The sequence below is a fragment of the Acomys russatus genome, chromosome 19, assembly GCF_903995435.1.
Source record: "Acomys russatus chromosome 19, mAcoRus1.1, whole genome shotgun sequence".
Lineage (NCBI taxonomy): Eukaryota > Metazoa > Chordata > Mammalia > Rodentia > Muridae > Acomys > Acomys russatus.
The window spans coordinates 3,100,026-3,116,379 of NC_067155.1; the positions used below are offsets into that span (position 1 = coordinate 3,100,026).

Below are 16,354 nucleotides of genomic sequence, written 5' to 3' on the forward strand. Positions count from 1 at the left end.
CTTCTGGGGCTGCGAGGGGGGGGGAGGGGAGGAGGGGGGAAGGGCCCAGACAGGACACAGGCAGTAAACCCTGCGATTAGTGTCTAGGGCCAGGTGTGCTTGCGCATGCCAGAAATAAATCTCAGCACTGAGGCTGTGTGGGGGAGCCAGCGTTCAAAGCCAGCCTGGGCTTCATAGTGAGACCCAAAACAAAACCTAAACAACCGAAAGAAAGGTTGGCCCCTCCCCCAACCCAAAGACACTTTAGTGAGCAGTGACAAACATCTCATTCTCCATTAGCCGATTTGAAAGCGTTCTAAGACGTTGATCACTGGCCACTTGGTGACTCTTTTGTTACCTCTGAGGTTTACAGGCCTTGAATCATCACCTGGGAAAACAGCACAAAGTGTTTAATCCATCTGAACTCTTGCCCTCTCTTAACCAAACAAACATCTTTTGATAAGTTTACCTGTGGTTTTAAGGTAGGGCAGTGGACTGGAGGCTTCTGCAGAGAGGCCCTGATTTGTCAGGGGGGTCAAGAGAGTTAGCCCGCAGCTCGGGCTCCAGGCTGGCTTGCTTCTATTGTGATGTGAGGTTCTATAACCTAAAGGCTTGGGGCTTGGAAACTGTGTTTGATAGTCAGTGTGTCCTGTCAACAGAACACCTGCTGTCACAGGCAAAGCCCACCAGGCCCAGTTCAGTTGTCAACACTACAGCTGTGGGCACAGGACTGTGTGGGACTGGGGACTGATTGTGTGTGTGTGTGTGTGTGTGTGTGTGTGTGTGTGTGTGTGTGTGTGCGCGCGCGCGTATGTGCACGCGCGCGCGCGCGCGAGCGTGCACACAGGTATGTGTGTGCACATACTTACATATGTACGCGGCCTATGGAGTCCAGCCCTGGTGATGTGTGGAGACAGGCTGCTGCCGTGCCGGCACTGGGGCTTCCTCACGGGAAAACCGTGTCTGGGACACTGGCCTGCGCCAACCAGACCCAGTAGCAGACTCAGTGCCTCCTAATGCTCAAAGCTCCTCCCCCTGTGACACCCTGTCACTGTCGTACGCTCTACCTGGTGAGAACAAAGTTTCTCTCATCGCTCTACAGACCGCTGCACCAGTGAAAGCACTGGGAAAGTCCATACTCCCTCCCCGAAGCTACCGAGGTGGCCCAGGGGTGAGAGAGCGGCACGCAGGCCTTGGGCGGGCGGCCTGATGCCTCTGCCCGCACTGTACAGAATACCTTAGCTGCTTCATCTCAAAATCCGCGAAATAAAACTAGATGTGGTGGCCCACGCTTTTGATCCCAGCCTCAGGACGCAGAGGCAGGGGATCTCTGTAAGTTCAGTGCAGCCTGGACTACAGAGTGAATTACAGGACAGCCTGTGCTACATAGTGGGCGAGGCTTTGTCTTAAAAAAAAATTGTAAACAGGGTAGTGGTGGCCTTTGCCCTTAATCCCAGCACTCGGGAGGCAGAGGCAGGCGGCTCTATGTGAGTTTGCGGCCAGCCTGGTCTACAAAGTGAGTTCCAGGACAGCCAAGGCCACACAGAGAAACCCTGCCTTTAAAAAAAAAAAAAAAAAAAAAAAAGTAAAGTACAAGACCAGAGAGAAAAATTAACAATATAGACAGATATAGACATGAGTTTTCCCATGACATTAAAACTGTTCTTCATCTGTGCCAACTATTAAGATTTTCTCTAAGTGGCAGGGGTATTTATTTGAAGTCTGACTTAAGTTTTACTGCCAGTCATACTGTGGGACATATTCTTCTCTCTAGGATAATCCTGTCCAAATGGGAAAGCATGTGCCAGGCGCCTCCAAGGCAGAGATTAAAAGCATTTACCTGCTCTCTGTTAGCTTAGTGGATTGGTGGAATCCCAGCTAATCTAGTGCATTCTGTGAAAAAGTGACATTTAGTTTTTATTTGCATATTATTTAAGGAATTTTTAAAAAATATATAAATAGCCAGATATGGTGTCGCATGCCTTTAATCCCAGCAGTCAGGAGGCAGAGGCAGGTGGATCACTGTAAGTTCAAGGCCAGCCTGGTCTACAAAGTGAGTGTAGGACAGCCAAGGCTACACAGAGAAACTCTGTCTCGAAAAACCAAAAGAGAAAAAGAAATGTGTGTGTGTGTGTGTGTGTGTATGTGTGTGTGTGTGTGTGTGTGTGTGTGTATAGTAAGTCAGTGTGGTAGAGTGAGTCAGGAGTTTGAGGCCGGCCTGAGCTACAGAGTAAGACACAGCCTCAAAACAACCAAAATAAGAACAAATAGGGCGAAGTGGTGCTTGGCCCACCATCATTTGAGAATAATTAAGATTTAATTGATTAATGAACTAGAACTTATTGTTAGTGCCACTTATTGATAAGTGGCAGACAGGAGTGTTCTTTTTTTTACACTGTGCCTGCATAACCTTAAGTGACACAAGTTGACCCGCAGCATAAATAACGAAGTCTGATACATTTGGTGCTCCCGGAGAGTCCGATTTCCACCTGTTCCTCCAGTTGTGACAGCATTTCTATTAGCATGAACCAGAGCACTCGTCAGAATTCACCCGCCAAAATAGTCATGACCCCGCCACGAGAACAGGCTGCACCTAGAAGCAGGCTCTGAGGCACGGCTCTGCTGCTTTTCACCCCGGCTACCTCAGCCACCAATGGGTCTGATAGTGATGCTCCCAGCTGCACCGTCTGTCTTGTGGTGATGCTCGTAAGGACATCTGTGTGAAAGCCGGTCCTGTATGTGTGCCTATGTGTAAGTCTGTGCACCATGTGCCTGCAACACGCACAGAGGCCAGAAGAGGACAGCAGATCCTCTGGAACTGAATCACAGTCAGCTGAGAGCTACCTTGTGGGTGGCACGTTCCCCCTGCAAGAGCAGCCAGTACCCTTAGCCACTGAACCTAACAGGTGGTTGTAGTTGTGGTTGCTGTGGTTGTGGTTGTAAGCAGCATAAAGTCTGTATGTAAAAGCTGACTGCACCTCTGACCCTTGATTCACTGCAGCGGGGATGATTCTGGAATTTCTTAATCTTCCACTCACCCCTGCAGAGCTAAAGCCGTTCTGGGGAGCAGTTGCCACTGGCTCCTGACTGTGTGATACACACTTTCTCTTCCTCCGTTACTTAATCTCAGTGACAGCTAACCAGGGTGCATGTTTGTTTTTGTTCTTTTTTCTTAATTTCAGTCCTGGCCAGGAATGATGGATGAACTCTCCGAGTTGAAAGAATTCTATGACCCGGATACAGTGGAGCTGATGAACTGGATCAAGTAAGAAGAACTTTTTCTTTTAAGCTTAAAACCTGGAATAAGCCGGGTGTGGTGGTGCACGCCTTTAATCCCAGCTCTCGGGAGACAGAGGCAGGAGGATCGCTGTGAGTTCCAGGCCAGCCTGGTCTACCTAGAGAGTTCCAGGACAGCCACTGCTACCTAGAGAGACCCTGTCTCAAATTTTTAAAAAAGCAATTAATGATTTTTTTTTAAATAAGGCATTTTTCTTTTTTAAAATTGTTTTAATTATATTTTTATGTGTGTGGGTGTCTGCGTGTCTGTCTTGTGCCCTCGGTGGTTGTGAGTCGTCATGTGGGTGCTGGGAATGGAATCAGGTCCTCTAAAAGAAACAAGTGCTCTCAGCCACTGATCTCTCCAGCTCATCAAGAAGATTTTAAGGGCTGGAGAGATGGCTCAGAGGTTAAGAGCGCTGTCTGTTCTTCCAAAGGTCCTGAGTTCAATTCCCAGCAACACATGGTGGCTCACAACCATCTATAATGAGATCTGGTGTGCAGGCAGAATACTGTATAAATAATAAAAATAAAATCTTTTAAAAAAATAAGAAGATTTTCAATATAAGACAACTTCAGAATACCCTGGCATGATACTGCTCTTGGTTTGGGGGGGGGGGGTTTCTTTTTCCTTTTTCTTTCCCTTATTTATTTATTTATTTATTTGCTTAGCCAATAAGTTTATTGTCTTTATGAAAAAAAAAATCCTCATAGAAAACTGCTTTAGCTCTCAGCAGCCCGCTCCTGAGCTCTGAGGAAGCTCGCTTTCTTTTGAGCAACCCGATCTTTCTTCTGGGCAGGGGACATTTTAGGACGGTTCCACCTCTTCTTCTGCACTTCTCTCTTGGGCTTCTTCTCATAGACTGGATTCTCTCGGATAGCAGCATGAGCTTTCTTGTACATCTCCTCCGTCATGTCTGGAGCGATGTTGTTCTTTATGTCCTGAGAGAACTGTTTCTTGTATGCATCTTCATCTTCCTCCATTAGGTATCGCATGTAGTCTGCAACGTTCTGACCCATGATGTGCTTCCGATGCACTTCCGCATTGAACTCCTTGCTTTCAGAGTCGTAACCGGGGAATCGTTTGGTACTATGAAGGATAGACAAGCCTCCATCCACGGCTCCCTTCAGGGCCCCAAAAACTTTGTTGCCAGTTGTAGTTCGGGCAAGACCTGCATCCAGATAGCAAGTGAAGGCACCAGGCTGACCGTCAATGCTTTCCACATTGTACTCGTCTCCCGCCACCTGCACCTGGCCTTCGTAGATCTTGTCCATGCCAAACCTATGGAGAAGCCTGCGGCCCAGCAGCAGGCCAGTGCAGTAGGCTGCAGCATAGTTTGTCAGGCCAACTTTCTCACCGTACTTGGGCAGTTCATGTGCATACGCTGTGCAGACTATCATGTCCCCTTCTATACGGGCGTACGCAGTCTGGCAGATGATGTCTCTGTTGGTGACTCGGACTATCATCCAGTACTTGGGTGTGTTGTACTTATTTTTGTCCTGGATCACCAGTCGTTTCCGGGCGTAGTAGTCAGTTTTACCCTCTCGCCGCCTTCGGAATCTCACTTGGTACCCCTTAAAGTAGGCCTTATTCGTCACGACTTTCACGAACCCCATCCTGCGGAACACACAACCCCGCAACCGCGGCTCCATGCAGACCTCCTTTTTTTTTTTTTTTTTTAATCCCTTTTTCTTTGTTTGCTTGCTTGCTTGCTTTTCTTTTTGTTTTTTTCTTCTTTTTGACTCGACCCGGTTGCTTCCCCTTGGCCTCCAGCCTCAGAATGGCACTGGTGTGCTTCAAAGTTTATTTTGGAAACTCTGGCTCTCACTAGCAGAGTGAACTGCCTCCATCTGAGCAGCAGGCCCACGCTCTGTGGCACACGCTCTCCTGCGCTACACACACACAGGTGAGCCTTGGAGGCATCCGCCGTCTGCATCACTTAGGCTTTTAGCAGCAGCCGCATGCGCATGGGTACCTGCCGTGCCGTGACTAACGCTTCCTGGCCAGTACCAGTCAGTACTGCTTTGAGTTATGTGGTGGCAGCTCCTTGGTAGCTGAGGCCTCCCGAGCACCATGCCTGGGTTTTATAGAGACTTAAATCTTAATAGCTATGTGGCTTGAGTCCTAGTGTCAGGCTGGATTTGACTGGACAGGAGTATAATTTTTGACATGCTTCTAGTGGGGAGCAGCACTTCATCTTTATTTATTAAGTTTAAATCATGGTGGATAGTATAGGGGTAAGTAATTCTTTCAGTATTTATTGTAAATAGAAAAAGGTTATTACTCATGTAAAGAAAAGCTAATTACTTTTGTACTAGCTAATCAATTAGATATTTACAATGTGTGCCTCTGAAAGCAAGGCTGGGCCTCTCTGTCTTTTTTTTTTTTTTTTTAAGTTTTATTTTATCTTTAGTTTATGCATGTGGGCATGTGTGCTTGCATGGGGCTACCTGCAGAGTCTAGAAAAGGCCCCCACAAGCTAAAGTTGTAGGCTATTGTGAGTCACCCAACACAGGTGCTGGGAATTTAGCTGTAGGACGAGTCCTGTAGGTGGTGGAGCTCCCCCTGGGCCAGCATCCTTGGTGTCTGCAGGTGACTGTGGTCCAGGTGATTGCAGTGGAGCCCAGGCTTGCCTCTGACTGTCTCAGACTCAAGGCTATCTTCAAGTTCTCCCCTCCAAAACCTATTTAAAGCAACATCTCTGTCTTTGCAAAAGTCTGGGTAAGATGCTATTCTGGGTATAAAGAAGGCACCGTGAGGCTGCCGATTACCCCTGGGCACCTGAGAGCCCCTCGGCTAACGGAGCCTCCCCCGAGCAGCCTCTTGGCCTGCGTACGCCTTCGACTTGTTAGCTGGTTGGCTTACATTGCCGTCATCTTCTTTTTCATCCTCAGCAACTGAGAGATTCATATTATTCTAAAAACATCAATTCCATTGTCATCCCGTCCTGCCTGTTTTCCCTTAAAATCCCTCAAATTGAAATGATTTTTTTTTTTTTTTGTAAAAATAGCTGCTTGGCGTGTTTGTAAATCAAGCTTAAGTGATGATGAACGTATTGCCAAAGTAGGGTCTATTTAGACACAAAATATGTTTGTTTAAATCAACATTCAGATCAGCTGTGCTCGGCTGGCTTTGATTCTCACGGTAAGGGGAGACGTTTAATATTCTTATTTATTTATTTATTAGCACCAGAGGTTGAACCCGGAGCCTCATGTACGCTAGGCGGGCATCATTCCACCCCTGAGTGCCGTCCCAGACCTGTCTTTTACTTTTCATTTTGAGGCGGAGGGCCTCACTCGGTTGCCCAGGCTGGCCTTGAACTCCCCCTCTGTAGCCCAAGCAGGCTTGGAAGGTTGAGCCTGTGCCTCAGCCCCCCTGGTAGCCAGACATCAGAAGCCTGGGTATATGCCACCATGTCCCGCCTCAGTAGCCACTTAACCCTCTCTGGTTTGTCCTGTCTACTTTGGCTCCCTAGGGGAGACTGGTCACAGGTTGTGTGTGCTGCCGGTAGAAAAAACTGCAGCTGGGGCCCCAGCATGATCACTGAGGGGTGCCTACACCCTTGCCATCCTGACTGATGCTGTCCCTTGTCACTGCAGTCGTGATGGTGTTGCCTAGGGCAAGGAAAGACCGACGGGTTAAGGAGGGCATGCAAAAAAATCCGGGGGACATACCATGGGTCTCCCACGCTAGTGTAAGAAAACTCTGTTACAAAGTGTGAGGATGCCGGGCATGGTGGCGCATGCCTTTAATCCCAGCACTCAGGACGCAGAGGCAGGCAGATCTTTGTGAGTTCGAGGCCAGCCTGGTCTACAAAGCGAGTCCAAGGACAGCCAGGCCTACACAGAGAAACACTGTGTCTCGGGGGCGGAGGTGGAGCGGGAAACAATTAGTTTTCTATGGAATGAATGGGCACTTATATTTATAAACCAGGCCCATCTACTTGGAAGGCAGAGTCAGGAAGATCAAACACTCAGGGCTGCCTAGACTACACAGTGAGATCACGGCCAATCTGGGCAACTTAAAAGACCCAAGCCTGTATTCCTAGCACTTGGAGGTATAACCAGGAACATTGAGTGTTCAGGGCCATCCTCGGCAACATAGTGGGTTAGAGGTCAGCGTGGGAGACATCCAACGACCAACCAAAAGAGGGAGTCTTTTACTTTCTTCCCTCCCTCCCTCCCTCCCTCCCTCCCGGGTGGGATCTTGCGCTGTAGCCTTAGCCTTGCGCCACAACTCTCAGCAGATTTTAATTACCTCCACTTATATAAAGGCATTTTAGCCTGCAAGGACTTTTTATGGAGACCAGGTCCTGGATATGTAGCCCCCAGCCACCTCCCAGTGACCTTTAGAGAGCTGGAGGCCAGCTGGAGCACCCGGCTGTCGCCCGCATACCATGTGCTCACAGCGCGGTGTGCCTTACCTCCAAGCACACACACCCCTGGATGCAGAGATCGGATCCCTGGGCCCTCTGCCTTCTTGTGTCTCCTTCAGCCAGAGCCGGCAGGCGGTGCCTCCGCAGGGCTCGGGTGTGACTAGAGAGCACCTGACCTCAGCAAGGCTGAAGCAGCAGCTGCCTGGCTAGGTCGTGCATTTGCCAGCCTATCGCGGAGTGCCACATTTTTTTGTTGCCTGGAAATCCTCTTGTGCAATTAAGAGATAGATGTGGATGGGGCTATTTGGAGGGACAACATTTTCATTACCTGCTTTTAGGTGGTTTTCACTAGAAGTAGTCTCTTTGCAGTCAAGGAGCCTGCCCTGTTTAGAATGTTAGCACAACTGAAAAACACACACTGAATCTCTTTTGCTCTTAATCAGAGAGAACTGCTTTGTGTGTGTTTATTTTTAAAGATTTTAAAGACAGTGCTCTGCCTGCATGTACACCTGCAGGCCAGAAGAGGGCACCAGATCTCATTATAGATGGTTGTGAGCCACCGTGTGGTTGCTGGGTATTGAACTCAGGACCTTTGGAAGAGCAATCAGTGCTCTTAAGCTCTGAGCCATGTTGTCTAGGTTCAGACTTAAGGTACTAGGGAACATCCCATGTGTTAAATGTGTATGAGTGTTTGCCTGCCTACATGTGTGTGCACCATGTGTGTGCATTGTCTACAGAGGCCAGCAGGGGACATCAGATCCCCAGAAATGCAGTTACACACATGTACTCCCATGCGGGTGTCGGGAATCCAGCCAGGTTCCTCTGGAAGAGTGGCTAGTGCTCTTAACCACTCCAGCCCCCACCCAAGCCTTTTGTATTTAGTGAATCATTTCCCCTGTCTGCATAATTCTGTAAATTTCTTGAAGTGTTCAGTGTCCATTAGTTCAGCAGTAATTAACCTCTTGGAGGTTTGCACTTCAAGTCCAAATGAAACCGGGGCCACCTCTACCTCCTGCTCCACCAGACATGAAACTAGGCTCCCTTTTTGTGTGTTCTAAGCGTGTGTCGTGCAGAATTGTTGTCATGGGCTTACTGCGGTGGAGAGGGTTATACCATGGGGAGCATCCTAGGGGGTGAAGACTGGCCGGGGACAGCAGTGGCCCTGCCTCTCATTCGTGTTTATTCCCTTCATCAACTGTAACTAAAATGTAGACTCTGGATGTGTGTAGGGCAAGGTAGACCGGGCCCAGGGTGAGTGTCAAATGAGCATTAATTGAGGTAAACTGAGTTCTTGCCCTACAGACTTATCTGAGTGATTTAGACCCTCCGGTTCCTTCATAGCCCTCCTGTTCTCCCTGACCATGTGGGACCAGTGTCAAGTTCCAGATCTGGGGGGACAGAGCAAGCTTTTGTCTGCTCTGTGTTCCTGAATCTGCCTGTTAGAATCCTGACAGGCCTGTCAGGCCAGCCAAGCTCATGCTAAACTTTCTTCTCTGTTGGAATCCAGATTTTAGACTTCAGTGGGGGCGAAGGGGGTGAGGGGGGTGCAGATGAAGTGTCTGTCATTCCTTCCCCACTCACTGTGATTCCATCCCTCCCCCTCACCCGGGAGCCTTGCTGGGACGCAGCAGCAGTACATGGATGTCATCGCTAGAAAGAAAACTCGAGTTTTCTAAAAGTAATTTATTTGTAAGTGTCATCACTCGAAGCGTGGTGTGTCTTGCCCCCAGACTCCGTCGGCCTTTGCTGGCCTGCGTCCAGACTGGATTCTCAGTGCTAAGTTAGAATAAAGAATGTGATGAGGCGCCTCCAAGCCGCGGCGGCAGCAGTGGAGCAGGCTGCAGGCCTTGCTTCCCAAAGGCGCAGCAGCCTGCTCCGCTTTCTTTTTAAATTTCAAATAGCCTTCAGGATTACCTCCATCGTTTTAGCTCAGATCACCAAAAGTCTCTTGTTTCTTTCCTTCTTAGTCTTTTGCTTTTTTTTTTTTTTTTTTTTTTTTTTTGTGAGGCAAGATCTTACTATGCAGTGATGGCTGGCCGGAACTGGCTGTTTGAACCAGGCTGGCCTCAAACACAGATATCCACCTGCCTTTACCGTCTCCACAGTGCTGAGATTTGAGGCGTGTACACAGCATGACAGCAGCCCTCCCGCTTTTGTTGTTGTTTGGTGGTGAGGGAGGGTTTGGTTTGTTTTGTTTTGTTTGGAGACAGGGTTTCTCTCTGTAGCCTTGACTGTCCTGGAACTCACTTTGTAGACCAGGCTGGCCTCGAACTCACAGACATCTGGCTGCCTCTCCTGAGTGCTGGGATTAAAGGCATGAGCTGCAGCTGCCACTGCTGCCTCCACCTGCCCCCCAGCCCGTCCTGTTTCTTACCTCAAAGATAAGCATATCATGGGATGTTCCTGGTGAGCGGCTGGTAAATCCCTCAGTGGGGCAGAGGCCTGGAGTCCCCAGTAACAGCTCAGGCTTTCAGCCAGACAGAGGGAACTAAGTCAGCTTCTGAGGTTCTTATTTTGCCCAGACATACTTGTCAGCCCATCATGCAAGAAGCTGGGACAAGAGGATGGTGATTTTTGAGGGCTAGCCTGGGCTACATGGCAAGACTCAGTGTGAAAATTTAAGAGAAAAAGACAAGATTCTTTCTCTCGAGGGCGGAGGAGAGGGACATACCCTCCATGTGGTGTATTTAGAATGCTTCCTGTCAAAAATAATGTACACCCGAGCCGGGCGTGGTGGCGCACGCACGCCTTTAATCCCAGCACTCGGGAGGCAGAGGCAGGTGGATCACTGTGAGTTTGAGGCCAGCCTGGTCTGCAGAGTGAGTCCAGGATTGCCAAGTCTACACAGAGAAACCCTGTCTCGAAAGCCAAAAAAAGGAGAAAAAAATAGTTTACATAAAATACCATGGATGTATGTGTCAGTTCAGGCTGTCTGTGTGGCCCCTGACCTTTCATACTCCCTTTCAGAGCTGGGTAACTCTGAAATGGGGAGGTGTCTTCTTGGAAATGTTGGTTCGTGCTGGACTTAATTGGCACACTCTGAAAACTTGCAGCTCTAACACACCGAGAAAGGCCGTGTTTGCTGGAAGCATGCAGTTGCTAGCTGGAGTCAAGCTGTGCACGGGACGGACCCTGACCAACCACCCGCACTATGAAGACAAAAGCCTGAGAGAGCGAACCCAAGCGGTGAGGCCCGTCTTCGGTGCCCTGTGCTGCCACCAAGGGCAGAGGGCAAATCTCCTCTGCTGCATGAGAATTGGATGCACTGCCACTACCTCCAGCGTGTGGCTTAGGAAGGAGCCGGAACATAAGGGCATGGGGCTGGCACCTCCTTCCTGACTCTGCCTTTTAAGGGCTGGCTATAGCACGTGCTCCTCTTATGGGACGGCCTGGGATGTGTGGGAGGCAGCGTTTAGGCCAAAGCCTTGGAGCTTGTGATTTTGGAAAGAAAGGAACAGAAGTGGGAGCATACTCTCGTAAACTAGCCCTGGGGTGGGGGGATAGGGAGTAGTGGGGGGTGTTTGCTGTTGCTGTTTAAATAGATAATACGGTCACATAGTTCAGAGTTCATAGAATACAGAAGGGGATGGCCTGAAACATGTTCACCTCATCCCTGTATCCTAGCTGCCCACTGCCTTCCCAAGAGGCAAATAGCGTATCTGTCTGTCCATCTGTGCGTGGCCTGTGTGCGCCCACATGCGTGCGTATGTGCACTTGAGTGCAGTGCCCACAGAGGCCAGAAGAGGGCATCAGATCCCACTAAAGCTGGAGTTACCAGTGGTTATGAGTCTGCTGATGTGGGTGCCAGGAACTAAACTTGGGTCCTCAAATTGCAAGAAATAGTACATGCTCCTAACCACCAAGCCATCTCTCCAGCCCCGTCTATTCTTACAAAGAGCCACTGCAGTCCACCTTCCTTCTTCCTGACATTATAGTCTGGATGTACGTATTCCAGTGCAGTTGCACTGTACCCCAGCCCCTCTCCTGACCAGTTTGAAAACTGTAAATACTTTATGTGGCTGTGGTGTGTTTTCTTCATTTAGGTGTATCAGAACTTAGTAGGCAGGCTTTGTCAACCACCCTCTGAGCAGGCGGTTTCAGTTTATATGCCAGACAGCAGTGAGGACGGTACCTGCTACTCCTCCCTTCCCCCTCCCTCTTTATTAACAAGGATTCATAGAGCTTCAGGGGTTTTGTTTTATTTTGTTTTTTGATACATGCTTTCACTTTGTGGACCAGGCTAGCCTCAAACTTGTGATCCTCCTGCCTCAGCCTTCTGAGTGCTGGGATTCCAGGCCCGTCCTAATGTGCCTGGCTTATACTAACCATTACTTTTCTTTTAAAGGTTTATTTTTAACTATGCGTAAATAGGGTACTTTGAGCGATTGCCAGTGCACCTGTGTGCAGGCACTCACAGAGGCCAAAGGCGTCAGATGCCCTGGAGCTAGAGGCACAGCAATTTTGAACCACCCAACATAGGCTCTGGGAATTGTACGTTAGCCCTCTGCAAGAGCAGTGTGCACCCTGAGCCATGTCTCCGGCTCCTGCTCCGTAATGTTGCCAGTTAAAGAGCTAAAATGGTTTTCATCTGGCTCAGGTGTTGGCAGACAGCCCTGCGTTCGGTAGGACAGAAGTTTCCATTAGGAGTTGACAGCTGAGTGCCACCCTCTCCCGTGTAAAGCCGTAAACACGGAGGTCCCACAGGCACAGCGCTCACCTTCAGGCAGGACTTTGAATCTTCTCAGCCGAGGCCACCTTGCGGACCTCAGCAGGTGATAAGAGCAGATGGCCCGGCCATCTCACCTGTCTCTGATGGAGGTGCCTCACCCTGTACCGGGCCACCACACAGCAGTGCATCAGGAGTCAGGGCTACAGAGGAAGTGTGCTTCTCACAGCCGTGTGCCATGCCCCAAGACGCCTTCTCCCAGAAGTCTTTGCTCAGGGTCATCATGATGGGCTTGAAAGGAGGAGGTGCCCCTGGGGAAGGCTGCTAGTGCAGGTACCCTGGGAGATTCCCCAGGGAAAGGGCTGGGATACAGAGTAAACCCCTGGACCTCCTGGGCCAACAGGACACGGTGTAACAGTGGCAAAGCAAACAGAGCCCGCTCCAACCAAGGCCAGGGGCCTTTTCCCACTTACCGTTGTAGGAAGCCAGCCCTGTTAGCCACACATGTGTCCAAGCGGTGCCACCAACCTGCTTGCTCATCCTGTTGACTCAGCCATGTTTAATAATTCTTAGAATTATAAGGTGAGAAATATATTCAAAACTTGGAGTGATTCACTCTCAATCCAAGTGTTGTTGGCATCTAAACTAAATGTGTTCAGGGTGATTTTTCCCCCTGCCTACTAAATAATTCCGGTATCCATTTGGAAAAATTTTCCACCCCATCCCCCAACTCCAGACTGTGATTGACAGGACAAGAGTGGCCTGGGCAGCAAGGGGATGTGAGTGTCAGGTCTTAGCCTCACCCCCAGGGATGTCCCCCCTCCTCCTGTGTGCCTGGTTCCACCTTTATCTCGTTTCGAAGGTTTATCAGATATATGCGAAGAGGTCCCCGGAGGACGTGCACGCGCTGCTGCGGTCCTTCGGCGCTGACTTTGTGATCCTGGAGGACAGCATCTGCTATGAGCGCAGGCACCACAGGGGCTGCCGGCTGCGCGACCTGCTGGACGTCGCCAATGGACACGTGAGCTTGTTGCTCCTTCCTCCTGGGGAAGCCCTCAGGGAGGGTAGAAGTCCGTCGAGAATGTGAAGTGATGACCGTCATTTTGTACCACATGAATGAACGACATTTGTAGAGGTCCTGCCCGTTAGTGGCAGCGGGAGCAGGGCCAGGGGACCAGGGGATGGGAAAGCTCCGGGTCCCCAGTTTAACTCAGGTGGAGTGTCTCTGCCTTGGCAGGTTTGACTGATAACAGCACCCTATAAAATTTACTTGTAAAGGATATTTTTCTTCTATATACAACATATCTGCCTATAGACATACTCCTCCAAGGCGTGCTGTTGGCACAAGTGCTGGGCAGCAGGCCACCCCCTTTTCCCAGGCCCTGTGGCCCACACACCCTGCTCCCTCTAGTCCACCATCTGCACACAGCCTCAGGTTAGCTAATCTCGCCCCCCCAACAACAGAATGAGCTGTGTCTCCCTTGGATCTGACTCAGGTCTTTGTCCCTTTGGGGGTGTGACGTAATGGGCAGTGGAAACTAGCCCGAACCTGAAAGCAACCTGAAGGTGCAGAATTGGAGATTCAGAGTTTTTCAAAGAAAAGTAACAGGCAGTAACTTCCTGGAACCCAGAGGGTGAGCAGAGTAGGCGCCTGCGCGTGTGGCGAGCCCGCGTGCTGCTCTTCTGCTCAAAGACGCCTGAGCTGGGGAATCTTCTGCAGTTGTAGTTCCGAGGTCTTCAGGGCCTGGGGAGGGAAGGGTCCAGCTTACGTCCATCCTGAGGGGGCGGCAGGGCAGGGACTGAAGCCGAAGCCGTGCAGGGGCACGGCTTACCCACTCACTCTCCACGGCTTCCGCAGCCTGCTTTTTTATACCATCCAGGACCACCAGTGGCATCACCCACAGGAGACTGGTCCCTCTCACATCCGCCAGTAGGTGATGCCCCGTCTGCTTGATCCAAGGCGGCCTGATAGAGGCCTCCCTCAGTTAAGGCTCTCTTTCTCACCTGACTCTAGTCTCATCAAGCTGACAAAAGGCTAGCCAGGGCACGGGAGACCTGGGTTCTGATCTGCTGTTAACCGTGACAGGGTTTCTGGGTTGTTTTTGTTTTTTGTGGGGGTGGGTGGGTCTTTTGTTGCTGTTGTTGTTGTTTTGTTTTGGGTTTTTTTGGAGGGGGGTTCTTTGTTTGTTTTCAAAACAGTAGCCTTGGACATCCTGGACTCTCTTTGTAGAGCCGCCTGCCTCTGCTTCCCTGAGTGCTGGGATTACAGGTGTGTGCCACCATGCCCAGCTTACAGTGAAAAGTCTTATGATTCAGAGCTCTCCTTCCCAGCCTTGACGTGCTCTTTGAAGGGAGAAGAGCGAGATGGACCATTTGATCTCTAGGTGGTGTAGACACCAAACTATCATTTACCTGGCCAGCATCACTTCTCTAAGAAAGCCTAGGACCTACCCTGGTTGGTTTGTTGTTGTTTTTGGGTTTTTTGTTTGTTTGATTGGTTTTTGGGGGTTTTTTTGGTTTTTGGTTTTTGTTTTGTTTTGTTTTGTTTTGTTTTTGTTTTTGCCTTTATAAATGTGATTTCCCCGAGTGGGTGTTGTGGCAGATGTCTGTAGTGCCAGCATTCATGAAGCAAGTGCAGGAGGATTAAGAGTTCTAAGCCAGCCTGGCTACATAGTTAGGTCCTGTCCCCAAAGCCCAGGATATGGGCTGGACGTAGCGGTGCATGCCTTTATTCCCAGCACTCAGAGGGAGTTCCAGGCTATGCAGGGCTACAGAGAGAGACAACCCTGTTTCAAGATTAAACAAAGCAATAAGCAAAAGCTAGGGTGGATGGGTAGATACATAGGTGGATGAATGGATGGGTGGGCAAGTGGATGGATGGATGGATGGATGGATGGATGGATGGATGGATGGATGAGTGGGCAGGTTGATGGATGGATGGGTGGATGGATGGATGGATAAGTGGGCAGGTTGATGGATGGATGGGTGGATGGATGGATCAGCAGGTTGGTGGATGGATGGATGGTTGGGTGGGTGGATGGGTGGATAGGTGAGTGGGTTGATGGATAGATGGATGGGCGAGTTGATGAATAGGTTGATGGATGGATGGATGGATGGATGGATGGATGGATGGATGGGTAGGTGGGTGGACGGATGGATGAGGGCTCACCACCACCACTCATGTTGTATTTGGGTTTGTTTTGCCTTCAGGAGATGGATGGGCCAGGAGAGAGTGAACCTGACTTGAGACCCGCGGACCACCCTCGCTTCTGTGAGGAGATTAAAAGGAACCTGCCCTCCTACACGGCTCACTTCACTAGAGTGTTCCAGAACAGGACATTCCACGTCTACAAACTGTCCAGGAACAAGTAACCATGTCCATCCTTAAAATCGCAGTGCACCTACGGCCGATGGAGTCAGCGTCTGTGAGTCAGCAGCGGGGCATGAATGCTGGGCTTGCAGGCAGCCTGCCCACAAGTCCGGCCATCCTGTCTCCGTCTTTCCCGGGGGTGTTCGTAGGCTGACAGGCGCACCTGCCCAAGACTGGCTGGTGATTTCGTCGTTGAGGGGATCTTGCATGACCCACTGGTGGCCTGGAAAACGAGTGCCTGTTTAAATACCTGTGACTTGCAGTGAACATGGGCCATTTGTGAGTGAGTGTAGCTGACAGGCCGCACAGTTCACTTCCTCATATCTCCTCACCACTGAGGTTAGTCGGTGGCTTTTTTAAAAGCCTACTCTCCTGTCTCGTTAAAGTTTTATAACATTTTCCAATTTACCCTGCTTTTCACATGAGTGAAGAAACAAATTATGTTAGGTCTCTGGCTTTTACATCTCCCGCTTGTGATCTGAAATGTCACGTGTGCAGCTGTGTGGGGCAGATTTAGGGCATGTGTTTGTTTTCATTCGGGCACACCAATCAGAGTGCTACCAGGCCAGGTGTGAGGACACACTCCCTGCATCCCAGCAGTTCAAGGCCAGCCTGGTCTATATAGTGAGTTCTCGGCCAGCCACAGCTCTGTGAAAAGACCCTGCCTCAAGACAGCAGAGTGTCACA

General features: G+C 50.0%; 2 protein-coding genes across 2 annotated transcripts in view; one reads left to right on the plus strand and one right to left on the minus strand.

Annotated features, from left to right (window-relative positions):
- The window catches only part of Dpy19l3 (dpy-19 like C-mannosyltransferase 3), a 68,848-nt gene extending 53,179 nt beyond the window's left edge, over nucleotides 1-15,669 (plus strand). The window contains exons 16-19 of the mRNA XM_051162184.1: nucleotides 3,162-3,244; nucleotides 10,685-10,817; nucleotides 13,160-13,318; nucleotides 15,508-15,669. Coding sequence (XP_051018141.1) covers nucleotides 3,162-3,244; nucleotides 10,685-10,817; nucleotides 13,160-13,318; nucleotides 15,508-15,669 — 537 coding nt within the window. The remainder of the gene's footprint in view (nucleotides 1-3,161; nucleotides 3,245-10,684; nucleotides 10,818-13,159; nucleotides 13,319-15,507) is intronic.
- On the minus strand, nucleotides 3,962-4,875 carry LOC127203420 (60S ribosomal protein L5-like). Its single transcript, XM_051162182.1, has one exon. It carries the CDS (start codon nucleotides 4,870-4,872, stop codon nucleotides 3,979-3,981), a length of 894 nt encoding a protein of 297 aa, XP_051018139.1. The 5' UTR covers nucleotides 4,873-4,875; the 3' UTR covers nucleotides 3,962-3,978.
- Nucleotides 15,670-16,354: the final 685 nt, after the last annotated feature.

Coding starts and splice junctions, on each gene's coding strand:
- LOC127203420 (XM_051162182.1), bottom strand. CDS start 4,872: ATGGGGTTCGTGAAAGTCGTGACGAATAAGGCCTACTTTAAGGGGTAC.